Source organism: Eptatretus burgeri, chromosome 12, assembly GCF_056783735.1.
Source record: "Eptatretus burgeri isolate ZD-2024b chromosome 12, Ebu_testis_v1, whole genome shotgun sequence".
Lineage (NCBI taxonomy): Eukaryota > Metazoa > Chordata > Myxini > Myxiniformes > Myxinidae > Eptatretus > Eptatretus burgeri.
In genome coordinates this window covers 21,057,560-21,084,371 of record NC_140972.1, presented here as the reverse complement: position 1 = coordinate 21,084,371, position 26,812 = coordinate 21,057,560, and the positions used below count along the sequence as shown (strand labels likewise).

Genomic DNA, 26,812 nt, shown 5'->3' with positions numbered 1-26,812 from the left:
TGCCCTGCTGAAACTTGACCCACATTGCAGCTTGTGATTATGGTGTGATAGACAACAGACCACTTGGTGGAGGTAAGCCCAATACTTCACATTGACGGAAAATGAAATTTGCTGAAACAGCTCACTGCGCAAGGCCAGCGATGGCTGATGACTGCCTTTCACCAGCTAGTTAACTCAACTCAAAACAAACAATACGAAGAAGGAAGGGAGAGCAGGACAATCGAGTCAGTGGGAATAGAAAAGATCATGAATACAAATAGGGAATAACGAGATGGTGATTGGTGCCAATTTAACAGACTGGACAGAATAACATGATTGGACGAACACAGGGAGGAGATTCTCCAGTGGGGGATTTGAGGTGGGGTGGGGGGAAGAGTAGGGATGAGCAGTTTCCTTGCATTAGGTGAGGGTAACAAGGTTGGGTTACAAGCAGAACAGGTGCAGCCTGTTTGGGCTTGTGAGGAACAAGTTACTGAGAAATCCATGGGGAAAGAACTGCTTGGATATCCACCTGTCTGTGGTGGGAGAAGAACAGCCCTTTAGCCTGTATCTCACTGGGCTGGAACAGCTCGCGACAAAATGCGAACGGGATTCTCCAAAATGCCTCGAAACGTTCGCGGTGGTTCTCAATTTCCTCGCGTGAATCGCAGGACGTTGCTCTGATGTCGCTTGACGTTTGAACATGTTCAAAAAATTCGTGCGACAAATTTTCTCTCAAAAAAGTCGCAGAGTCGTCGCGTTTGTCTCGAACCCTTCTCAATTTAGTTTCCATGAGTCAGAAGGTGCGACAAATGTGAGACCACTTTGTGAGGGATTGGCGACCGATGAAACTAAATTGTGACTGATTGGAGAAAAAAAATGATAATCTGTCCTGGGACCCCTGAGAGTTTCGTAATTATATCGCAATTTGTTCCCAATGACGTGAGGCATACGCAAATGTGAGATATTCGTGAGACATACGCAAAAATAAATTCAGTGTGATTCCAAGTGAAAATTATTGCTATTTTATCGCAATTTTATGTCTCCAACTCGTCGCGAACTGTCGCAGCCCAGTGAGATACAGGCTTTACACGGAACCCTCTTGGTGAGTCATAACCAATCATCCTCAATGTATTGGATTCCCTCATTTTTCAGGGGTGAAAAATGAGGCAGACAGCCAATCGCCAATCAGTGGGGTACAATTTTCTGGCTTCGCTACGTGTGGCCTCCGCTGTACCAACAGAGGAAAAGACATGACAAACTGGTGACATTCACAAAAATAGGACAGCGCGTCCTGAAGGTCACCTGGATTTGGAAACACAGTCACTCACTTCAACCCCTCCCCCCCCCCCCGCCGACCTTTTTCGACCCTGATTTTTTTTTTTTATGTCGTGAACAAACTTTGGTACATCACGGGCGATGAAGGTTGTGGGCAAGTTTCAATGAAATTGTGTGTATAGTTTCGGAAAAGAGATAAAATACTTATTTTAGGAAGGCGGGGGAAGACTCTCCCCCCCCCCCCCACCGTAGACCCTTCAATGATAGCAGATTTTGATGCAGCCGATACACTTTTGTACATCTTGGGTGATGAAGATTGTGATGAAGTTTCATCTCAATTGTGTATGTCGTTTCAGAGACGATTGCAAATACCCATTTTGGGGGGTTCAATGTTTCTTTCTCTCCCCATGGACCCCCATAATAAGCTTAGATTTTGAGCCGATCAAGACACCGTTGTTAGGCATCAGATATGAACCTTGTGACCAAGTTTCATCAAAATTGTGTGTTTTGTTCAAGCGATTGTGACAAGTATTTACAGACTGACACATCACTCACTCACTTATGTGTAGACACTGCTCAATGGCATATAATAAGCCCTAACAGCTGATCTCAAACGAATACTCATTAAACTAGAAGGACACTCAATGGAGCGCATACCTCTGCCAGGCTAATTAGTTTACATTTTGTATCCCACTGATCGACCGGATCTGGATTCGGACCTGAACTAAAATTTAATCGGCTCGTTCTCATCACCGAACCAAGTCACCCACCAAGTTTTGTCCGAATCCGTTCATAACTTTTTGAAATACCGTGCTACATGTCGTTTTAGCCCGATTACACTGAACAACAAAAAATTTTTACTGGAGATGTGTAAAGTTATTTAGACTAATTTGGGTACGCTGATTTCAAAAATCATAACCGTTTTGCTGTATCACGTCAGGATTTTCAGTAACAGAAATATTCCCATTGCCTAGAAGTCAGGATTTCAATGAAATTTACAAAAATTCATTTATTCATTTATTTCATCATGAATGCTTCAAAATTATAGAAATTACAGAAAAACTCCACTAGAATGTAATTAAAAATGCTTTAGGCATTTGGCTTTGCGTTTGTGCTGCTCTGTGTCAGTTTCACGATGCAGGAACCAGCAGAAATCGACCATCATGTTCGGGTTGTGCCGCCCTTGGTAACGCGTCTCCATGAGTGAAATCTCTTGGTGGAATCGCTCGCCGTGCTCGTCCGAGACTGCTCCCAAGTTGTCAGGGAAGAAGTTCAGGTGCTGGTGTAGGAAATGGATTTTCAGGGACATCCTGGAGCCAAGTTTCCTGAAGGACTCCAGCAGCTGCTGCACTATTTCTTCATAGTTGTCCTTGGCACTCGTTCCCCAAGAAGTTGTCCGTCACAGCTTTGAAGCTCCTCCACGCTGCCAGCTCTTTGGGATTTAGAGTTGTCGGAAAAGTTTCGTCCTTCATAATCTGTCGGATTTGCGGTCCAACAAAGACACCAGCCTTGATCTTGGCCTCCGACAAGGTGTTGCCAAACTTTCCTTGAGGTATAAAAACCCACGCCCATTCAGATCCATTGCCCGTACAAAACTTTTCATCAAGCCGAGCTTTATGTGGAGTGGTGGAAGGAAAACCTTGGCTGGGTCGACAAGGGCGACATGCTTCACGTTGTGTCGACCAGGTACATGCTCTTTTCGCTCTTCCCAATCTTTTCTTCGTCCAGTGATTCTTGTCGTCTCTGCTATCCCAGAGACAAAGGAAGCACATGTATTTCGTGTAGCCTGACTGCAGCCCTAACAACAGCGCCACCACTTTCAAGTCTCCGCAGATGTGCCAGTTGAAGTCATTGTACTTGATGGAATCGAGCAGCTGCCGCATAGTCTCATAGGTCTCTGTCATGCCGAACGCGTGAGCCAGTGGGACTGATGGTTTCTCGTTGCCATTGTGGAGCAAAACAGCCTTCAAGTTGTTCTTCCCGAGTCGATGAAGAGGCGCCAGTCTGCAGGATCGTGATCACACCCAAGTTCTTTCAACAGACCGTTGATGTCACTGCAGAATGTCATCGTGTCTTCCATCTCAAAGAACTCCAGCCATGTCTCTGTGACGTGCTCTGAACAAGGATATCTTGGTGTTAGGTTCAAGTAGATTCCACTGCTGCAACCTTGAGTCCAAGCAGCTCTGCCTTCGCCTTTGACAGCGAGAGATCTCTTACAAGATCATTTAAGTCTCCCTGGTTCAGAAGGTGTGATTCTTGAGTGTCGGGTTCAAAAGGTTCATCATCACCATCCTCTTCACCACTGCTTACAGCTATGTTCTGATCAGCTGGAGGTGTTGGAATGGGGTTCTCGTCATCATGAGGCACAGGTTTACGAGCAGAGACACCCAGTCAGCGTACTTGATGTGACCTTTATTCTTCTTGTTGAAGCCGCGATGCTTGTGCAGCAGAAATAACAATCATCATGATGATTCTGCGGCTCACGCCATATCATGGGCACCGCAAATGGCATGCTCGCGCGCTTGCCCACCAACCACTGAGTCATGGTTGTGTGACAGCTTGTGCAGCAGATGTGTGGTGCCCAGCTCTGTTCTTGGTCCCCCACCTTACACCCGAAGTAGTGAAAGTAGGCGGCCTTCATTTTCACTGCTGTAGATATACTTCGCTGTTGATCTTTTTTGGTATACCGACCACAGACATAACAGAAGTTGTCAGGATGATTGGTACAGGAACGCCTACTCATCTTTATCTGAAAGAAAGAAATACAACACAAGTTAACAACAATTGTACGAAATAGACATGTTAAGGACATATGTAAATTTCATTGAAATCCTGACTTCTAGGCAATGGGAATATTTCTGTTCCTGAAAATCCTGACGTGATACAGCAAAACGGTTATGATTTTTGAAATCAGCGTACCCAAATTAGTCTTAATCACTTTACACATCTCCAGTAAAAAAAATTTTTTGAAATTTGTTGTTCAGTGTTACTCAATGGTGAAGAATCACTGAAAAATATTCTCGAATCCGGATCCTGATTCGAATCTTCACCAAAATCAAATCAATTCTTCCTTGTCACATATCCAAGCTCCACAAAATTTTGTTTAAATCCATCCAAAACTTATTGACATGTCCTGCTATACATCGTTTTTGGCCCTATCTCCCAATGGTGAAGAATCACTTACAAAATTCTCAGATCCAGATCCCGATTCGGATCTTCACCAAAATCTAATCATTTCATCCTTGTCACATAACCAAGCTCCACAAAATTTTGTCCAAATCCGTACACAACTTTTTGAGATATTTTGTTCACAAACAAACAAACAAACAAGCAGAGGTGAAACAATAACCTCCGTCCACCTTAAGTGGCGGAAGTAATAACTGACTCGGGTCCGCTTTATGTTGTGTGCCATTGCCTTGGGGGGAGCGGCGATTTCGCAGAGCTGGAACAATATTATCACAGATTTGTCGCTTGTATGTTATCAATTAAATCACATAATATATCGTACATTGAGAAAACTGTTACATTCCACCATGGATCATCCTGATTGCGAAGTAAACAGGAGTTGGAAAGCAACCTCTTTTTACCATGCTTCTCCCATCTCTTTCTGCTCTCATTTGCGCTTGTCATTCAAAGAACATGGATGTGGCTCTGTCATCTCACAGCTGACAACACACATGGATTTAAACAAACCACAAAATATATTGCTTGCATTGTGGTTTGTCGATGCGAATGATAATGAAGAAAAACTTTTGGTTTGATCATCTTCATCATGTTTGCTGTTTTTCTGGTGATATGCAGGGGAGTGCTTTGATTTAAAGCACAAGATGCACGAGCTGGAACATGCACTGAGTGTGCATGAGGAGGAAATGGCGGTGATGCGAAACAAGCTTTTTGAAGAGTTCGAGCAAAAGCATCGAACCATCATTGAGCGCGCTTCACAGAAGGAAAAGAAGCTCGTTGACGAAAATCGGCATTTGAAAGATGCTATCTGTGTATGTACATCATTCATGTTTGCACATCATCCATGTTTGTACATCATCCATGTTTGTACATCATCCATGTTTGTACATCATCCATGTTTGTACATCATCCATGTTTGTACATCATCCATGTTTGCACATCTATCATATTTGTTTGAATATCCTCCACCTATGTATACCAACGCTGTTTGATGTTTTCACGTCATTCATTTATGCATGCAATTTGTGCATCGTTTCTGTATGTAAATACAGGACACGTAAACATGTCAACATACGCATTTTCATAATCACATCTAAATCATCCTTGTTGTATTATTGTACCTATGCATGTATAATTGTCAATGTTTGCACTTTTGTGTTGATATATTGCATAAATCATACAGTGTGTGTGTGTGTGTGTGTGTGTGTGTGTGTGTGTGTGTGTGTGTGTGTGTGTGTGTGTGCGTGTGCGTGTGCGTGTACATCTAATATATATATATATATATATATATATATATATATATATATATATATATATATATATATATATATATTTTTTATACAGTGGGGAGAACAAGTATTTGATACACTGCCGATTTTGCAGGTTTTCCCACTTACAAAGCACGTAGAGGTCTGTAATTTTTATCATCGGTACACTTCCACTGTGAAAGACGGAATCTAAAACAAAAATCCTGAAAATCACATTGTATGATTTTAAAATAATTAATTTGCATTTTATTGCATGAAATAAGTATTTGATCACCTCCCAACCAGTAAGAATTCCGGCTCTCACAGACCTGTTCGTTTTGTCTTTAAGAAGCCCTCCCATTCTCCACTCATTTCCTGTATTAACTGCAACTGTTTGAACTCGTTATCTGCATAAAAGACAGCTGTCCACATTCAATCAATCAGACTCCAACCTCTCCACAATGGGCAAGACCAGAGAGCTGTCAATGGACATCGGGGACAAAATTGTAGACTTGCACAAGGCTGGGATGGGCGACAGGACAATAGCACAGATGCCAACCCTCCCGATTTCATCGGGAGGCTTCCGAAAATTCACCCAAACTCCCGCCCTTACGATCACTATCCTTATCCTCCCGAAATTTTGATATTTTTGCACTGTTCACTAATCAGAATGTACTGGTATGAGAATTGAATGAAAAGCATCGTCTGCTACGTATAGCATGTGGTAACTCCATAACGTTCGCTGCTACCAAATTGTACGTAAAAAATTGCAAATTCAAATGAGGAGCAGTGAAACATTGGGTCTGGATCTCGCTTATGCGATCATGCACTGAGATTTAGTGCATGCGGTATGTGTGCAATACAGTGCATGCGGTATGTATGCACAGTGTATATGCATGCGATACGCTCACTGCATGCAGCTGGGCCCCGTACCAGCCCGGCGGTCGCGACCACCGTGCGGTGTTTAACAGCCGCTAGAGTTCTACGAGTCGCGCTGCAGCTGTGGAACATCGACTTCGAAGTTACCGATGCTTCAAGCCCTCGATGTTGATTACAAAATGGCAGAAAAGAAGCTTACGAAGACCAAGAAATGGTCTCAGAAGTACAAGACCGAATACAGTCTCCAATACCCGTGTATTCGAAAGTCTGAAAGAGGAATTCATCATGCGTATTGTACAGTATGCAGCGTTGATATTTCAGTTGAGCACGGAGGTCGCGATGATATTTGGAAGCACGTTGGAAGCAAACGGCACACAGACATTGCAAAGGAGAGATCTTCGAGCACGAGTACCGGTACACTTCTGAATTATTTCACCAAACAAGGGACAAGCGAGGAAGAGGATGTTACCCGAGCGGAACTTCTCTTTAGTGGATTTATTGTGGAACATAACTTGCCCATATCAGTCTCAGATCATGCTGGACCTCTATTTCAAAAGATGTTTCCAGATTCAAAAGTTGCTTCAAAGTATGGATGTGCAAGAACAAAAACTTCAGCAATAATTGGTGAGTTGTCAAATGTTACTGCTTCATCTATTGCCGATATTGCTAGACTAGCTCCATTTAGCCTAGCTACAGACGGTAGCAATGACAGTGGTGAGGCCCAGCTATATCCTGTCCTGATTTCGTACTATGACAACAGTGCTGGGATTGTGAAGCAAGGTTTGCTAAGTTTGCCTGCGTGCAAACAAGATTCCACTGGAGAAAACATTTTCAAACTGCTTGATCATGAGTTCAGTGACAGGAAAATTCCGTGGGGAAATTGTGTTTCCTTTTGTGCTGATAATGCCTCTGTCATGGTGGGCAAGCACAAAGGAGTCGCTGCTTATATCCACAAACAAAATCCAGAGTGCTACATCATGGGATGCCCTTGCCATATGATGCACAATATGGCCAAGAAGGCGGCTCAGGCCTTACCCATTGAATTAGATGACTTTCTCATCGATATTTACTACTACTTGGACAAAAGTAGTAAACGCGTCAAAGGAGTGAAAGCACTGCAAGAACTCTGTGATGCCCCGACACACAAGATTCTGAAGCATGTCGCAACAAGGTGGCTGTCCCTTGGTCAGTGCCTAGACAGGCTGATTGAACAGTGGGAGCCACTTCGCCTCTTCTTCAAAGAAGAAGTACGAAGAAAAATGCAACCAACTGTAGCCAAGACTCTAACAACGAGCAAGAAGGACGGCACTGTATCTACTGCCAGTACTGGCACTGCAGGATCAAGCACTAGTGGAGCAGCATTCACCACTACCACTGCAGTATCTGCTGCGAAGAAGACAGCAGGGACAGGACCAAAACCAATGCTGAGAGCAGGTAGCATCACCGGCCCTTCATCACGTTCATCTACAAAGCAGATCCCTTCAGAGTCGAGAAAGACTGTGATAGTCTCATCTACAGGCAAAGAAGGACCCAAGTTAAGTTCTGCTTTTGCCAAATCACTTGATAGAAGCTCAGCAAAACCTTTGAATCAGAGGTCTTCTTCCTTGGCTGCACCTACCTCAAGCTCTCTCCTCAAACGTAAAATTGGATCTGGTACTACGAGTCTGACCTCTTCTGCTGGCAGTAAACGCAAGTGTGATCGCCCTGCGGCTAAGTGTACTACGAGTTCTACAACTAAAAGCGCATCTTCCTCAAACACTGTGCAGGAATCTAGAGAAAAACGTGTCAACAGGATGTTCTTGTCTGCACAAACAAAACTCTATTGTTTCTTCCTTCGATATGCTAACAAGCTTTTTGAGAAGGGGAATCTTCTGCTCCAAAGAGACGAACCCTGTATTCATCTCCTGCACGGAGAATTGAATGGTCTTCTGAAAGATATCTTCGTACGGTTTTTGAAACCATCGGTGTCATCGGTTGCTCTGGTAAATGTACCCTTCTCTGACAGAAATCATCAGAAGAATGATGAGGACCTCATGATTGGGAACGATGCCAAACTGTATATAAGGGAACAAAGGAGTCTCAAGAAATCCACCTTCACTCTGAGTGAGTCAGACATCCAAGGTTTCTTCAGTGCAGTTCGCTCATATTATGTGAAAGCCTGCAATTACATCTTCAAAACCTGGCCGCTAGATGATGAATTAGCCAAGCATGCTCAGGTGCTGGATGTTAAGCTACACCAAGAAGTGGGGTTTGACTGTGTGGAGTTTTTCATCAAGAAATTCCCCTGTCTGTTCAGTGGCGGTGATAGTGACATAGACAGTCTTGAGAGTGAATTCGCTCACTACCAGGCAGACGCCTCCATAGCTACAATTGCTACTGAGACAGTGAGAGTGGATGAGCAGTGGCATCGGATTTCACAGCTCACAGATCCCTGCACTGGTGCCAAGAAGTATCCTAATTTGAGCAAAGTGATGAAGGGAATCTTGGTCATTCCTGATTCGAACGCATCATGTGAGCGGGCACTCAGTCTTGTACGGAAGAATCATACTGAATTTCGTCCCAATTTGAGTGTCAAAACCCTGGAAGCTCTCTTAATTGAAAAACTAGCTCATAGCACCCCTTGCTACCAGAGAGAATACAGCAAAGACATAATCAGAAGGGCTAAAAGAGCCACACAGCTGTCACTCAGCAAAGCTGCCATGGAAAAAGCAAGCAGCAGTAGTACCAGCCAGTAAGGTAAGAAAAATATTGCTTCTTTTGTGCTTTTTGTTAATCTTTGATTGTCCCCTAACTTACTAATATTAACATACATGTAACATTAAAAAGTGCACAATTTTCCCCTTTTTTGTTCAAAAAGTGGGAATTCTTAACATGTTAAATGCTCCAAAATAGGGCTCAGAGGGCACTAGAGAGCGTCTAGAACCCCAGAGCTTCCAGGGCCCTAAGGCGGGCTGTGGACCCCGGCGCAAGGGTCGAGCGCTCCGCGCTCGAGATGTGCGCTTTAGCGCACATTATTTGGTGTCGGTTGCAAATCCTCCCTAATTCTGATTTCCAAAAGTTGGCATCTCTGCAATAGGCAAGCAGCTTAGTGAGAAGGCAACAACTGTTGGCGCAATTATTAGAAAATGAAAGAAGTTCAAGATAACAGTCAATCTCCCTCAGTATGGGGCTCCATGCAAGATCTCACCTCGTGGAGCCTCAATGATCATGAGAAAGGTGAGGGATCAGCCCAGAACTACAGGGCAGGACCTGGTCAACGACCTGAAGAGAGCTGGGACCACAGTATCAAAATAAACCATCAGTTACACACTACGCCGTCATGGATTAAAATCCTGCAGCGCACGCAAGGTCCCTCTGCTCAAGCCAGCGCATGTCCAGGCCTGTCTGAAGTTTTCCAATGACCATCTGGATGATCCAGAGGAGGAATGGGAGAAGGTCATGTGGTCTGATGAGACCAAAATAGAGCTTTTTGGTTTAAACTCCACTCGCCGTGTTTGGAGGAAGAAGAACGATGAGTACAACCCCAAGAACACCATCCCAACCGTGAACAATGGAAGTGGAAACATCATTATTTGGGGATGCCTTTCTGCAAAGGGGATAGGACGACTGCACCGAATTGAGGGGAGGATGGATGGGGGCATGTATCACGAGATCTTGGCCAACAACCTCCTTCCCTCAACAAGAGCATTTTCGATGGGGCGTGGCTGGGTCTTCCAGCATGACAACGACCCGAAACACACAGCCAGGGCAACTCAGGAGTGGCTCCGTAAGAAGCATCTCAAGGACCTGGAGTGGCCTCGCCAGTCTACAGAGCTGAACCCAAGAGAAAATCTTTGGAGGGAGCTGAAAGTCTGTGTTGCCCAGCGACAGCCCCAAAACCTGAATGATCTGGAGAAGATCTGTATGCAGGAGTGGGCCAAAATCCCTGCTGCAGTCTGTGCAAACCTGGTAAAGAACGACAGGAAAGCTCAGATCTCTGAAATTGCAAACAAAGGTTTCTGTTCCAAATATTAAATTATGTTTGTCTGATGTATCAAATGCTTATTTCATGCAATAAAATGCAAATTAATTATTTAAAAATCATACAATGTGATTTTCAAAATTATTATTTTCGATTCCGTCTTTCACAGTTGAAGTGTACCTATGGTAAAAAATTACAGACCTCTACGTGCTTTGGAAGTGGGAAAACCTGCAAAATCGGCAGTGTATCAAATACTTGTTCTCCCCACTGTATATATATATATATATATATATATATATATATATATATATATATATATATATATATATATATATATATATATATATATATATATATATATATATATATATATATAAATATATATATATATATTCATACATATATGATATATTACGAATACTCTCATCTTGTATGTATGTTCCCGAAATACAGCCAAAATGGCACACAATCGTTCAAAAATTTCAGGCCGACCTTACTCATCATTCTCCTGCAGTGTGCAGTATCAAGTTTCGTTCAAATCGGGCAACGAAAAAAATTATTAAAAAAATAAATTCCCAATTCAGTCAAGTACTCAAGGGGGGCATGAGACAAGAGGGGTGGGAGTGGGAAGGACAAAACAGTGGGGAACAGATCATTAGGAGATCTGTGGAAGGAAGAGGGATGGGGTGGGGAAAATGGGGAATACAAGATGGACATTACAGGGACTTTCAGGAAGGAAAGCAGGAAAATTGAAGGATGTGGGCTTGGGTGGATTAGCGGGGGTAGAAAAGGTTGAAGATTTGGAGAGGGGATGATAAGAGGTGGTGGTGAACAACTGTTTTGAAGGCCTGGAGGGAAGAATGGGATTGAATAGATTGAGGGAGTTTATTCCAAAGGCGGGAAAAAAGAGGAATGAAAGAGTGACGGTGAGCAGTGATTCGTGATTTTGGTAGTTTTACCAGAAAGGGGTGGTTGGCGGACCTTGAGCGCCCTGCGCAAATGTGGTGTGGACAAATCGCAGAGAGAGAGGGGGGGACGAGGCTGGAGAGGAGACGGTACAAGACAGAAAGACCACCGACCAACCTGCGGTGAGAGAGTAAGAGGCCCAAAGACTCAGCCTCATTGTAGGAGATGCCAATGTTCCGAAATGCCTTGGTTTCCACAGCGTGAAGCCGAGAAAGGTGGGAGGCAGGAGCACCAGCCCAGAGGGGAGAGCATACTCCATCAGGCTGCGGACGAAAGCTTTGTAAGTGGTCAGGAGCTCAGGTGGGCCGAGGAAGGACTTTGCATGACGGAGGATTCCCAGTCGGCGACTGCCTTTGGAGACGAGGTTTGAAATGTGGCTTTCCCAGGAAAGGTTATGGCAAATAGTAAGACCCAGAAGCTTGAAAGAAAGGACTTCTTCCAGAAGATTGTTGAGAAAGTGGATGGGGGGGGGGGGGTTCGAACCGGTCCTTTCGGAGAGTCATAGTGAGAGTGTGAGATTTGTGCGGATTGAAAGACAAGGGTCGTCGTCTAAAATAAATAGCTCAAGGGTGGAATTGATACACCAATTGATACAACGAATGGTGGGGTGATGAAAGACACGGGTTCACGGGTCTTCTCGTGTAAAAGAAATATTTGTGGACAATATCTGCATGTTTGTGTGTAATATCGTTAGGGCCACGGGTACCGAGTGTATTATGAGGGGGTTAATCCTCGTTTCTCCTCAGAAGAACCGGACCTGGGGCCACTGTTCACAATTAACTTTGTGGTGCAGTGTGTTGCTTGAACAAGTAAGGTGGCCGAGCATTTACTGCTGGTGAATGCCGAGGACGACAGGTTAATTTTTATGGGAATTACCTTCCATTCGATCTTGGATTGGTCAATGCTGGATCAAAGGAAGCAAATGACAATCAGAGACAGGTTGAAACATCAACAAGGAATTTATTATGAAGAAAAATAAATATAGTGAAGAACTTTTTATTTCCTTGCAGATGAAGTGGTTGTGTCTGAGGTGTGGTGTTGTGCAATGTGGGGGGTGCGGTGTCGTGCCAGAGGAAAATGGGATTGCGAGTCAGTAATGATGTTGTTTGTGTGTCCAAAGAAGATGGGATGGAGAGGTGGATAGAGAGAGGGGAGAATAGATGCGAAAGCACAAAGATCCCTAACCAAGCTGTGTAAAGGTTTGCATGTGTCGAGTGTACCTTCGTGGGACGCTACGCCTGAGCTCGTGATGTGGCACGTTATCCTGCTTAATTACTTTGCCGTGGCAACGTGCGCTCCGCACTGGTCCTTCTGGCTGCACGGGGGTAGCGGAACATCAACAGCATGGCAGGGAATCTCGGCAGTCGCCCCTGATCAGGCTCTCAAAGAAGAAGCATGTTCTGGCAATCAGACACCAATAGCGAGACAGGGAACGAAGCGAAGATGCCAGTGAAGTGCCGAGCAGAGAGCAAAGAGAGTCTAATGGCTCCGCACTCCCCCTTTTATGAGTCCCGGGCGAAGGGTGGGGTGATGAGCGGAAAGCGAAGCGCTGTGGCCCGAATCCTGCTCTATTGGGCCACAGCGGCCTGATCCTACCCTGCCAAGCTCTGGGACCGGAAACCGTCTCAGATGCCCACCCACTTTGGCCACGGGTCGGAACTCCTGACTCAACATAGGGCATGCTCTCTGAGCTGGCACCCCGGCCCTGAACGTGCTCCGAGTGCAGTCTGAATGTCGAGTGCAGTCGCAGCGGACTTTCCCTGCCACCACTGGATGAGGGTTGTATCAATTCCAGATGCTCATCTGGGATGTCCCCGGTGAGATGTGGTCGGGCGATTGACGTCTGTTTCGTGTTCAAGCATCGTGCGGTGCCGAGGACAATCCGAGTCGTGTGGTGCTCCTCAAAAGAGAGTGGCGAATTGTTGCGATGCAGAGGTATGAGGGGGGCAGAGATCTTTTTCCACATCTGCGGGAGGCGTTTGTGGTCAAAGTGGTGAGGTTTGGTGAGGGAGATGTGAAGTAAGGTGAGGTGCCGTTTGGGAATTGGTGCGCATATTTGACAAAACAATGGCACGCGATGCACGGGTGGTATTGTGTGGAGTGGAGTGGTGTGGTGGATCCGAGCCATGGAAAGCAACGTAGTGTGCTCATTATCAATTACCTATTGAATGGCGTGTGTGCTTGCATGTTTGTTTCGTGCATTGTATAAAAGGACAGGGTTAAGGGAGGAATCAGAATGTGAATCAGAGCACATGCCATAATCTCAAGAATCTGTTAAACGAAGCCGAATGACAAAATTTAAGTTCTGGAATCGAACTTAGCAGCAATTCTGACTGCGAAGAAACCTTTATCCAATTTGGACATTACTTGGGCGTTTCTGGGTGCATGGGTTTATCGACGCAATTGGGAATCACTTGCCAAGCCAGGTGTTCTGTTTGAGTGCTTGTTTGAGTGTTTAAGCCACTTGCCAAGCACCCTACAGTTGATCGTGGTGCAGTTCGTGTCCCGATGAGGATGTGCAGTTGACAGTTACGACAAGATTGAGTGTGTGTGTGGTTTTCTTTTTGTTCGTAAAGCAAAACATTTTCTCTCTGTGCAAACTCCCCTCTGTCCACCCCCCCTCTCTCTCTCTGCCCATTCTCACTCTGCCTCCTCCTCATGCAGTGTTGCACCCTCCCACACTTCTTTCTCTCTCCCTCTTTTTCTCTATCTCTCTTTGTCTCCATATGGTGTTTGTGTCAGGGCAGTGTTTATCTCTGGGTGGTATTTGGTTTCAGTCATGAGAAACTGATGGTTTGATAATTTTGTGGCAGGAACACGATACGACCATAACAAATCTGCAGGATCAAATTGATCAAGCAGAGATGATGATTTCAAGGCAGGCGAATATGATACAAAGGCAGACCAGTGAGCTCGAGAAGATCGGCCCACACAGTAAGCTTCGTGCTTTCATCGAGGTGAGTTACATCCAGTGTCAAACTGAAGCCTTGAGGCTGAGAGGTGAGAGATGGACTGGAGTCCTATGTAGGGATTCAAATGAGTTTGGTGAAGGACTCAGCCACTTCGTCACTCACCTGTTTGAGTCGCAACACACCACACCAAATTCATCATAAGCTCTGCTGTGTTTGTGTGTGTTTTAACACTGATTTTGTAAAGCACTTCCTGTATATATTTTATAACTCGTGCTGCACGTTTTGTATCATGCATTGGTGATGCAACAGCATCCACATAGACCTGCGGTGTCTGTGATGCAGATATTGTTTCGTGCGCATTTTAATTGGAATATCATACATGGATGAACGGAAGTGTTTCAACACATGATTTTTACATGACAAGTGAACCACATTTTACCACATGATACTATTTACACCACCATCCATACTTATTTACTCCTGCCACAAACTAAAATCGGAGAAAAACAAGAAAAATCCAGAAGGGCACTCGGTGGAGCACACACCTCCACCATGCAATGCCTGATCCACGAGAACATATCGGGCCCAATACACTTTTTAAATATAATGTGATGCATCATTTTTGGCCCTCCCTCCCAATGTTGAAGAATTACTTAAAAAATTAAAAATTCTCGTGTCCTTATCTTGATTCAGATCTTCACCAAAATCGAATCAATTTGTTCTTTTCACCACCCAACTTATCCACCAAGTTTCGTCTGTATCCGTCCACAAATTTTTGAGATGTCGTTTTTAACCCCATCTCTCAATGCTGAAGAATCACTTTAAAATTCTCATCGCCAGATCTGGAACTTCACCAAACTCTAATCATTTCGGCCTTGCCACGTTCCCAACCTGTCCACCAAGTTTTATAGGTAACCGTGCACAACTTTTTGAGATATCCTGCACACAGACAAACAAATGGACAGACAGGCAGGGGTGAAAACATAACCTCATTCCACCTTTAGTGGCAGAGGTGAAAAAAGGAAAAAGGTGATGGAATGGAATTCCAAAAATTGGGGCAATACCCCAGGGCGCTCACCTGGTAGAATAATGATACTGAGGAGGAAGTCAACATCAGACGGAATTGTAAAAATGTACCAATGAACCAATGTTGTTGTTGTGAAGACCAATTTTTGAGGGCAACCCAACCCCAGCAAAAACCATCTTCGACCCCAATTGAAAAAAATATGTGAACAAACTTTGGAACATCACAAGTGATGAAGGTTGTGGTCAAGTTTCATCAAAATCGTGTTTGTTGTTGTTCAAGTGTACTTGTATCTGTTTACAGGTATATCATGCCTGTCCATGCTTGCATATCCATGAATGTGTGGCCCATGTATGTATGTATGTTGTGAAAGTATGCAGACAACATACGCACAAATTCTGATTGTGAACAATGTACATCATCCAATTCCCAATGCACACCCCCATTTTATGTCAGGTCACATATTTGTTGTGCTTCACTAATGGTTTGACAATGTGGCAGGAACAAGATGTGACCATTACAAAACTGCGACATCAAATCGATGAAGAAGAGGTAGAGATTTCGAGGCAGGCCAAGCTCATACAGAGCCAGGCCCTTGAGCTGGAGGAGATCGGCCCAGGCAGTGAGTTTCTCTGTAAACATGAGGTGAGTTACATCCAGAGTAAAACTAAAGCTTTGAGAGGTTGGTGCCTTTTGAGATGAGGAGTGAAGAGAGTGATTCGTATTCTCGGATCCAAATGAGAATAGTGATCCTGAAACGAGTTTCGTAACATGATTTTAGTGCGGAGTAATAATTTAAATTGTCCAAAGGATCATGATCAGATTTGAAAATCCAACACAAACTCCAACGATAAAAAAATCGTTTATTTTCTTTTATTATCCTTTTTTATTTATCTTTTTCGTGATATACAAATGAGATGTTGAAAACATCCTCATTGTGGACGAAATGGCTTCTCGGGGTGCAGATCTTACTTGATGGAATTGCTGGCTCAAGGCAATTCGTGCCTGAAAGACGTGAAGGCAAAATACTGTTCCTCGAGACTTAACTCCTTCATTGGGTTTTTTAACGACAGACTTGGTGGAAGTTATTGAACTTCATGCTGTTGTTGAATCATTTTGAAACATTTTAATATAATTGTGCGAAGTGCAAAAAATCTACAGAACATTGAACGAGGTATGCTAACCGCTGCAGGAAGCAAGGATGTAAAAGCTGACGTTTTAGGTGGTAACCATTCCGGGCTGTTCTTGTGGCCAACTGCTGGCAATTCTCTGTATTTAATGATTTATGTTTGTCTGAATTGCACAGAATTGAAAACGGCTCATGGTCGATTTTCACCAAATTTTCACACGTGCTTGTGGTACACAGTGTCGGGTGAAGGGCTTGAAAATAAATCGTCCACTTCTCTCCCCCACTCCGACAATGGTGGGGGAGACGACCTGCAATTTTCATCTGGACGCGTATCATCGTGCAAGTTGTTCAACCACTGACCCCTGCCTGAGGGAGGGTATATTGACACCGTGTATCACGCACAAAGGCAACAGGTTGTAATTTTCAATCACTGAGTGGCTTGTATTTTAATCAGCCAGTGATAGCAAAACACGCTCGAGTCTGTGGTTGATCAGTGCCCCAGACGAGATACACTTCTAGTCTTGGGTGATTTAAATGCATCGACTGGAACTGATAGGGATGGTTATGAGACATGTGTTGGTCCCCATGGGTCAGGAACTATGAACCAGAATAGCATTAAGTTCCTTGACTTTGCAAGAAGTCATGGACTTAGGGTGGCTGGTTCATGGTTTCAGCACCCACAAGCTCATCGCTGGACTTGGTATTCCAACGCTGGCGGTGCGGCAAAGGAGATTGACCATGTCCTCATTGACGGTCGTTGGGGGATGATCCAAAACAGCAGGGTCTACCGGAGTGCTCAGTTCCTCAATACTGACCACAGGCTTGTTGTAGCAACTCTACAGCTGCACCTTAAATCCTGGAGAATGGTCCCATCCCAGCCTAGGCTGGATGTTGGCAAGCGCACGAATGAGAGAGCAGCTGAGGAGTTTGCGAACAGGCTGAGTGGACACTTGGGGGGTCTGGGTGCTTTGGTGTGTCCTGAAGAGTTGTGGAGTGCCTTCAAGACCACCATCCTTGATGTTGCCGGTGGATGTCTTGGAACTCACCGCAGGGCAAAGAAGATTTTTGTCTCTCAAGGGACACAAGATACCATTGACCAGAGTCGCAGGGCCAGAACTGAGCTGTTCAGGGAGCTGAGGCGTAAAACTATACGTGCACTGAGGGTGGGCAAGGAGACCTTTGTGCGAGGAATCTGTGAGGGGGTAGAGCATCACCTGTGGACAGGTGATTCTCGTCCTGCTTACAGGGGAATTCGCGCATTGCGTTCATCCAAGCCAATCCCTCGGAGCACTCCAGTTAGAGCAGAGTGTGGTAGGGTCTTGACAGAGGAGTCTGAAGTGAAGGCCCGCTGAGCCGGTTACTTTGAGCGGTTGTACCAGGCTGATCCGCCAGCTGTGAAGTTGGACGTCAAGGGTGTTACAATCCCTGTTGCTGACCCTCGAATCAACTGTGGTCCACCTTCGCTTGTTGAAGCACGGGCTGCGGTGAACCAGTTGAAACGGGGCAGAGCTCCAGGGATCTGTGGCATCCATGCTGAACTTCTCAAGGCTGGTGGAAATGCTGCACTCATGTCATTGCATGCAGTTTTGTGCTCTGCCTGGAACACAGGCATCGTCCCAACTGATTGGAAGAGGGGCCTTGTTCTTCCTCTCTGGAAAGGGAAGGGTGATCGTCAAGACTGCAACAACTACCGAGGGGTGACGCTGCTCTCAGTGCCGGGCAAGTTCTTTGCTCGGATAATTCTTGATAGGGTTCGCCATCATCTGCTTGAGCACCAGCGTCCAGAGCGGTCAGGCTTTACACCAAAGAGGTCAACGATTGACCGTATCCTTGCACTTCGTGTCCTCACCGAACGCAGACGAGAGTTTCGGCAGGGGCTGCTTGCAGCCTATGTTGATCTCTGTAAAGCGTTCGATTCAGTGAATCGGGATGTCCTCTGGAGGATTCTTGGTCTTCTTGGGGTGCCACCAAAACTGATCGATCTGATGTCTGAACTCTACTCTGGTACTGAGAGTGCTGTGAAGTGTGGTGGTACCATCTCTGACTTATATCCAGTTGTTACTGAAGTTCCTCAGGGGTGTGTACTTGCCCCCACACTTTTCAGCACTTGTATGGACTGGATTTTAGGGAGGATGTCGGAGAGATCAAGCTGCGGTGTATCGTTTGGGAATGTCAAGATCTCGGACCTTGATTTTGCAGATGATGCAGTTATCTTTGCGGAGACTTTAGATATCCTTTTGGGGGCCCTCGAGGTGCGGAATGAGGAGTCGGAGCCGCTGGGATTACGGGTTTCTTGGGTCAAAACCAAGATCCAGGCTTTCGGTGACATCTTGGATGCTGCTGTCCTGTCTGTGTCTGTTTGTGGTGAGGATGTTGAGGTCGTGGAGAGATTCACTTACCTTGGCAGTGATATTCATGTCTCTGCTGGCTGTGAGTCAGAGGTCAATAGACCTCTGGGTCGGGCCTGGGAAGTCATGGATTCACTGGATCATGGGGTGTGGTGCTGCCGGTACCTGTGCGGGAGGACGAAAGTCCGAGTCTTCAGGTCCTTGGTACTTCCAGTCTTGCTCTATGGATGCGAGACTTGGACTCTGACAAAGCATCTGAGACGGAGACTTAATTCCTTTGGTACCAGGTCTCTTCGGAGAATCCTTGGCTATCGCTGGTCGGATTTTGTGTCCAACGAGCGATTGCTGAGAGAGACTCGGATGAGATTTGTTACCTGCATAGTCCGTGAGCGTCAGTTGCGGCTGTATGGACATGTGGCTCGTTTTCCTGACGCTGATCCTGCTCACCAGATTCTCTCAGTGAGGGAGTCTCATGAGTGGAGGAGGCCAGTGGGCCGACCACGTGCCTCGTGGTTGCAGCAGGTTGACCATCATCTCAAGGAGATGGGGATGGGCCTGGCATCTGCCTGGGGGATGGCCAGACGGAGGCCCCTGGAGTACCAGCGGAAAGTGGACGCAGCGACGCGCTGTTCTGGCACATGCTCCCATACCTGACCTGACCTGATAGCAAAGCGTGTGACACTTTGTTCCGGCTCGGACATTTTGTGAGTTTGCTTGATTTTGTGTCGTCCACTCACGTGATCAATGTGGCTGCATCTTTGTCAGCCCTGTGTGATTTTTGTGTTTTGCTGAATTAATTTCCCTGCAGCTCTTCTTGTCAAAGATTGAAAGGACAGAATGAGGAGGTCGCAACATCGATGAAATGCAGTGTTTTTGATCAAAATGATAATGCAACAACATATCTGCAAAAAGATCATACCGCTTGCTCTGTGGTGATATCAGAGCAACATGGTGGAAATTCTCATTGTCCATTATTTGCATTTAATTTTGAGGAGCAGGCAGTGCCAACTGTCCTTCTTTTTCTTCTTATGTATGCTGCACATGACTGCGAGTGGGATCATTGACTGAGGGTGCGGCTGTGCCTCTGATGCAACGTTCTCTAGGTTAGGACATGAATTTGTAATTTGTTCAAAGTGCTGGTGATAGCTCACCTACTCTCCGACTCTTCGTGAAGGAAACTGTTGGATCTTTATTGTCCACCAACTAATGTTGACAGACTGGACGCCCAGTCCAATGTCCATCCAAGGGAATCACCTTGCCTGCGAGACTGTTTGTGGCTGAGCTGAGATTCAAACCCAGTCTAGATGGCCAGACGGAGGGATATGTGCAGACCTCAAGGCTATTCTGCCACCTCCCAGGTATTGCACATGAAACCGGAACAACATTCAGTTCAGCACCTACCTGTGCCAGGCTGAACAGTTTACGTTTTGTATCCCATTGAAAGGCCGGATCTGGATCTGGACCTGAAGCAAAATGTAATCGGCTTGTGCTTGTTAATCGATGAGAGATCTCAAAGCAACAAGATGCCTTTGCATCAATTTAGCCAAGCAGGTTTAATCAACATCAGAAACCTGGACTAGTCCACATTGAACGTGATGTGAGACTATTCATTTTGGTTGACTTATTCTGTGTCCCTCGTGACAGAATATCATTCCAAATGAAGGTGTCTTACCCTTTATTTGTAGTTTTCACCTTAAAACAAGCTGAGCACAAAACAAATTGAAACTTTTGATTTGATCCATGCACTTGCTCTCAATTTACCTCTGAAAGATATCATACCTTGAAAATCTTTAAATATTATCACACACACACACACACACACACACACACACACACACACACACACACACACACACACACACACACACACACACACACACACACACACACACACCAGCATCTTGAACAGAAGAAGAGGTCAACTCAATTGGGATGAAGAACGAATCATTATATATGCCCAGGACCAAGGACGCAACACTAATCAATCGAAATATTACTAAAACTCTCATCTTGTATGTATGTGTGTATGTATGTATGTATGTATGTATGTGTGTATGTATGTATGTATGTATGTGTGTATGTATGTATGTATGTATGTATGTATGTATGTATGTATGTATGTATGTGTGTATGTATGTATGTATGTATGTGTGTATGTATGTATGTATGTGTGTATGTATGTATGTGTGTGTGTATGTATGTATGTATGTATGTATGTATGTATGTATGTGTGTATGTATGTATGTATGTATGTATGTATGTATGTGTGTATGTATGTATGTGTGTATGTATGTATGTATGTGTGTATGTATGTATGTATGTATGTATGTATGTATGTGTGTGTGTATGTATGTGTGTATGTATGTATGTATGTATGTATGTATGTATGTATGTGTGTATGTATATTCCCGAAATACAGCCAAAACGGTACACGATAGCAAAAAATTTTAGGGCCCCCTTACCATTCGCCTACCGTGTGCAGTATCAATTTTCGTTCTAATTGGGCAACGAAAAATATTATTAAAAAATCAATTCCCGATTCAGTGAAGTACTCTTCGGGAGTATTTGATCAATGCAAACAACCTCAGCGGTATAGTTCGCTGGAGCTTCTTTTTTGTTGTTGTTCAAATGATTTTTTATCATCCGCTGTCACAACTGGAACTCAACGGGTTCACGGGTCATCGAGTGTCTTTGAAAAATTGGCAGGACGAAGCCAATCGGACAAGTGCAGGTTCTGCAAGGTAGAAACAGCAAGCATGAATGACCTCCTATCGAGATGCAAAAACCTCATGTCAAAGCAGCTGCACACACAAAGGCACAACAGGGTACGTGGAGTTACGCATCAGAACATCTGCAGAAATTTCAATATCCCAGCTCCTCAAAACTCATGGAAATGTAAACCAAAAGCAATCATTGAAAACAAGAACATAATGCTCACGTACAATCTGATGATCCCATTCTGCCTGATCATTATAAACAAAGCACTGCAACCAAACATAGTTCTCAGATACAAAAAGGAAAAGAAGGCATTGTTAATTGAGTTTTCAGTACCCAGTGATTTTGATCTAAATAATGCAGAAATCAAGAAAATCCCTGGGAATATTTCCACAAACTTACTACAATTGGAGGCAGTCCAGGGTTTGGTGATGATTCTGAAAAGAGCCATCGGAGCAAAAGTCTGAGAACAATAAAGTTGAACAATTTGGTCCGTGAACTGTGATCCCTTCCCGAAGCTGAGGTGAATACTTTGAGTCCTGGGAAGACTTTGTTCCATCTCCTCATTCCCGTAAATAGAGATAACGATCAACTGCACACACTGGTCATCTTCTCTAATCACTGCTTTGTTCAGTATGAGTTTGACAGAGCTGAATGTGGAGACCTCTGTGGAATCAGTTTTGGCTTTTTGGCACAGAGTTTAACCACATACAATGTGAAACCACATCCATTGGAATGCTTCAAAAAAAGAACAAATGAACTTCTGAATTCTTACACTAAATGACCACATATTAATTGTGGCTCAGGTCTAAATTATTCAACAATGTGGTTGCAACATGCATGCCAAAGCAACCTCTTCTCTCTCCTTCAGCTCACGTGACCCATTACATGTGATGGACGAATCATAGAAGAGATATTTATTGGTTGGGTGATTTGGTTGAAAACTCTCATTGAGGGGACATGAAAGCAAAACATATAAACTGTTAGTTTAATCTCTGATTGTGGGCTTCAGAAGGTGGAATGGAGTCCAAGTGCTCAAAATATACACCATCTTATTTTTGGATCACATTTTGAGGACCAAGTTGTGATGTTTTGCTTGAATCTTCAATTTAACTTTCCTGTTTATTGGATTTAACATGCAGAAAACACTTTGTTCCTGAAGGTGTTGATAACCGATGATTTCATTAATACCGTGACAGCCACAAGAGAAGACCATTGAGGAACTCCCACTTGAACTCTACAAGCTTAAAGAAAAAGACTCACTCCTTTCCGAGTTCATACGTCATGAGGCTGATCAGTTTGAGGAGAACGCAGACCTGCAAAGTACAATTCTGAGGAAGTTTGAGGTAAAACACCTTTTTCTTTATTTTCCACATGATTTTTGAAAAAAATTAAAATGAAGGGATATTGTAATCTGCTCCGTCTGTCTGTCTCTATCTGTCTGTCCGTCACGCTATCTCCTCTGAAACGGTTGTGCAGAAATTCACAAAACTTGGTCGTTATGATCACCACATGGCAAGAAGCTGTGACAGCAGTGTCATTTTCGCCCTGCCCCAGGGGTGGGACAAAAAGGGTCAAATCCCCAACAATGCAATTACTGGCACATTTTAAACTGAAACTGAATATGCATTCAACATTAGGGGACGTATTAAGTGTGTCACGAGTTTTTGGATTTGACCCCTGGTTCAGACCTTAAGGGGTAGGGATTTAGGTCCCAAGGGGAAAAAAAATTCATTCAAAGGCTGATATGGCTCATTATTGGTGGAACCTTTTGCCATCTTTCAACTTTGCTTTTGATGAGAATCGTGGGGATTTGCGATAGCGCGCCATAGACTTTGCTTGGTCGGTGGCCTCAGGACCAGGTATTCGGGAGAAACTTGAGTGTTTTCCCTCATGTCGAGCCCCAACCCCCCGGCTATAACAGTACTTTTCCAGTTTGAGTGTGGGGATGACCCTAATTGTGTGTGTTGATGGCAGGTTGGCCTAAAAAATCTTGATTTGCGGTTGAAGTTTGAAAAATCATCACGCTTCATCGCAGAGGGACAAAATAAATCCCTGGTAAAGGAACATGCCCTTATACAGAGTGCATTAAATGAGGAGAAAGCACGAAGTGATCAGCTTTCACGGTCTCTGAGAAGGTACGTACGCATCACCAGGCCCATTTTAACTCTTCTCTCCATTTCTTCAATTGCTTTCTGTGGTTTGTTGTGGAAAAGATCTTTATTTTGCTTGTTCAGTTACCATTATGTATCTTGTGATATACATTGTTCCCTCATGCGGAGACACGTGCTGGATCTTGCAGTGCACAGGAACAGATGGAGAATTTGGAGAAACGTCTCCAAGAGCAGTTCATCGAAGCTCAAGATAGAGTTTCTCAGTTGGAAGCACAACTTCATTCTTCCAAGGAAGAATTGTGTGGAAGTGAAGCTTCATTGAAACTGGTAATTGCAATGATTCGTTCACGTCATTAATAATGTCATCACACCTTATTCGATCATTGTTTGAGTTTTGATCGAGTTTTCAACTCTGTCTTTGCCATTTTGAACTCTCTTGAAGAGCTCACCACAATGGCTGTTGTTATCTTTGAAGAATCTTACAATAATTATTCTTCGTACGAGACTACCTACGTATACAGTGACATACAAACAGGACTGGTTTCTTTCATCATCATAGTTCTTGTAAAAGTCATAATTCTATTTGAAAGCAACAAGAAGCCTTTAACCACCTGTGGTCTCCTTAGTCCGATGGACCAAATTTTTATGAGTTTTTCACAGTCTTGTTGCGTCCCCTCCTGCTGTACTGCTTGAACATTACCTTGTCTTTCACGAGGCCCAGATGTGCTTGGGGCCAACGTGGGGATTATTTGTTTGTTTGTTATTATTATTGCGAGATAACACTGCAATTCTTATGACCCTCGCCAATGGAGAGAGAATTTCATTTATGTCCATTTGTTTGTTTGTTTGTTTGATTGATTGTCTGCACAGAACTTGTGTTTTTCTCCGCAACATCTTGTCGGATTGAGACAAAATTGTCATCAGAGGCGAGACTACTCATGGAGAATGTTTTCATGATAATTACAACGTCGTAGGTCACGTGGTGTGGCAGCCATGTTGGATTTATCGGAAAACCTTTAAAAATATTCTTCTCCAGAATGGCTGGACAGATTGAACGGAAGCTTCACACAAATGTCCCCCAAGTTTGGGTGTCCAAGTTTGTTCAGGAATAATTGATAGGTCACGTGGTTTGGCAACTATATTGGAAGGGAGAAAAAAATTATGAAATGACGTTTTCTCTGGAACCGCTTCATCAAGCAATGTGAAACTTCACAATTATCATCTCGAAGTGATGGGGAATACATGTTTTATATTCAAACTTGATCGGCTCACTTGGCTATTCCTGGATGGGTTTCAGGCTGGAGGAGTCGCAGCTGAAATGTGAATCCTATCCACGTTCCTCCTGATGACTTCATCTTTGCATTTTGCTTGTTTGGACGCCTTCTGATGACTCCAATGCAGGACTGCACCAATTTGGTCTTCCATTTGATTTGAATTGAATTTATTTTAATCCCATTCTAAATTCAATTGAATAATAATGTAAAAATAATGGTTCAGGGTCAGGTGTCCAATCAAAGCGGGGTTGCGTCAAAGTGGGTCGTCTTGGTACCCGGTCATCACTGCCAGCAGTTATAAATCGCAGTTCTAATTATGTCTCTTATTAATCTCGTAACACAAGTACACAAATGCCACACAAAATACACCACTCAAAAGAAGCCCTGGCGAGGGTCTGCAATCTATGATTGCTCTTTATCTTGTTATTGTTGTAAATATTATGTGTTAATGAATATATGCTTTCTTGCAATATTATCTTTACTTTTGTGATATATTATCGTGGTGCTGCGCGGTTAGGTTAATCCCCCCGACCCAATTTGTGGTGACGGGTGGTTAACACCGCCAGCCCGGATGGCCGAGTGGTTTCCCTTCGGAGGCGGACACATTGATCCTCAGAGACTACAACGTGTGCGGAAGGGGCAGGGCACAATGGCGGATTGATGGAGGAACAGATGGATGCACAAAGGGGTTCATACTCAAACCCCACGACAACTACATGGACACATCATCTTAAAATAAACACGGGATTTGATGAAAATAGGCAAATATTTACAAAGGACAATAATTCAGAAATAATAATAATCATGAGATAAATTTAACCGAAAATTGAGGTGCCTCTACACGCAGACTTAAATGCAGACAAGGGGAAACAAAATGAAAGAAAATCCTTCCTTTATTCCGGCACTTAGCTTGGCCCAGGGATGGTCTTTTGTGGAACTTGGAATCGAGGCGCTTCATCCTGCACATGTAGACGCGCCCAAAATATGGCGCCAAGCCGTACGTCAGGTAATTCGTGATGGTAATCAACATCAGGGCTGAGAGACCCCGTGCAGCTTCTATTTACAAGCGAATCTGCCGAACGTTCCTCTTTTGCACCCGGTCTGTTTACAACGATTGCCCACACGATGACACGATTTCTGAGGCCCTGTGATCAGGCCACGAGGCATGCTCTCCTTCCCTCCTCAGAAACATACACACTACATATTCACATAATGGGGGAACTTGACCTTAATCCCTATCTAATTAAAACCGTACCACCCCCCTCTCCCCCCCCCCACTGTGTGGTGACATGCAACACTTAAACTCACAGACTCTCGACCTAATTACATCGAGATGTCTCCGACACGTCCACGGACCAAACAACTCCATACGATCCTCTCTTTCTTCTTAAATTCCTCCATCTACCCCCACAACGGTAACAACATGTTGTAATTAGAATGCCATGCCATGGTTGTTGGATGTATGAAGCTGCTTTATCTGCCTTAAAATCTACCTTTATCTGCATTTAAAACATGAGAATTCTTACGGATCTTTTGTGGTATAGTCGTATCTTAATGGGTCTATAGAATCTACAGTCTTCGGCATCTTTTGAGTCCTCTGGGACTTTTGGGTCATCGGGGACTTTTGGGATTTTGTGAGTCCTCAGGGACTTTTTGGACTTTTGGGTCCTCGGGAACTTTTGGTTCTTCAGTACTTTTTGGGAAATTTTAGGACTTTTCGGTCCTTGGGGAATTTTAGGCCCTCAGTGACTTTTTGGGACTTTTGGGTTCTTGAGGAGTTTTGGATTATTGGTGAGTTTTTTT

At 44.2% G+C, this 26,812-nt stretch overlaps 1 protein-coding gene across 3 annotated transcripts in view; it reads left to right on the top strand.

Moving 5' to 3' along the window:
• The window catches only part of LOC147015224 (uncharacterized), a 50,765-nt gene that overhangs the window by 8,621 nt on the left and 15,332 nt on the right, over nt 1-26,812 (top strand). For 2 of the 3 annotated variants that reach the window (XM_085849784.1, XM_085849783.1), the window contains exons 4-9: nt 5,059-5,252; nt 14,307-14,450; nt 15,931-16,074; nt 22,821-22,967; nt 23,599-23,759; nt 23,924-24,062. In XM_085849784.1, the coding sequence (XP_085705910.1) occupies nt 5,059-5,252; nt 14,307-14,450; nt 15,931-16,074; nt 22,821-22,967; nt 23,599-23,759; nt 23,924-24,062 (929 nt within the window). The remainder of the gene's footprint in view (nt 1-5,058; nt 5,253-14,306; nt 14,451-15,930; nt 16,075-22,820; nt 22,968-23,598; nt 23,760-23,923; nt 24,063-26,812) is intronic. The other variant, XM_085849785.1, reaches the window with a different exon arrangement.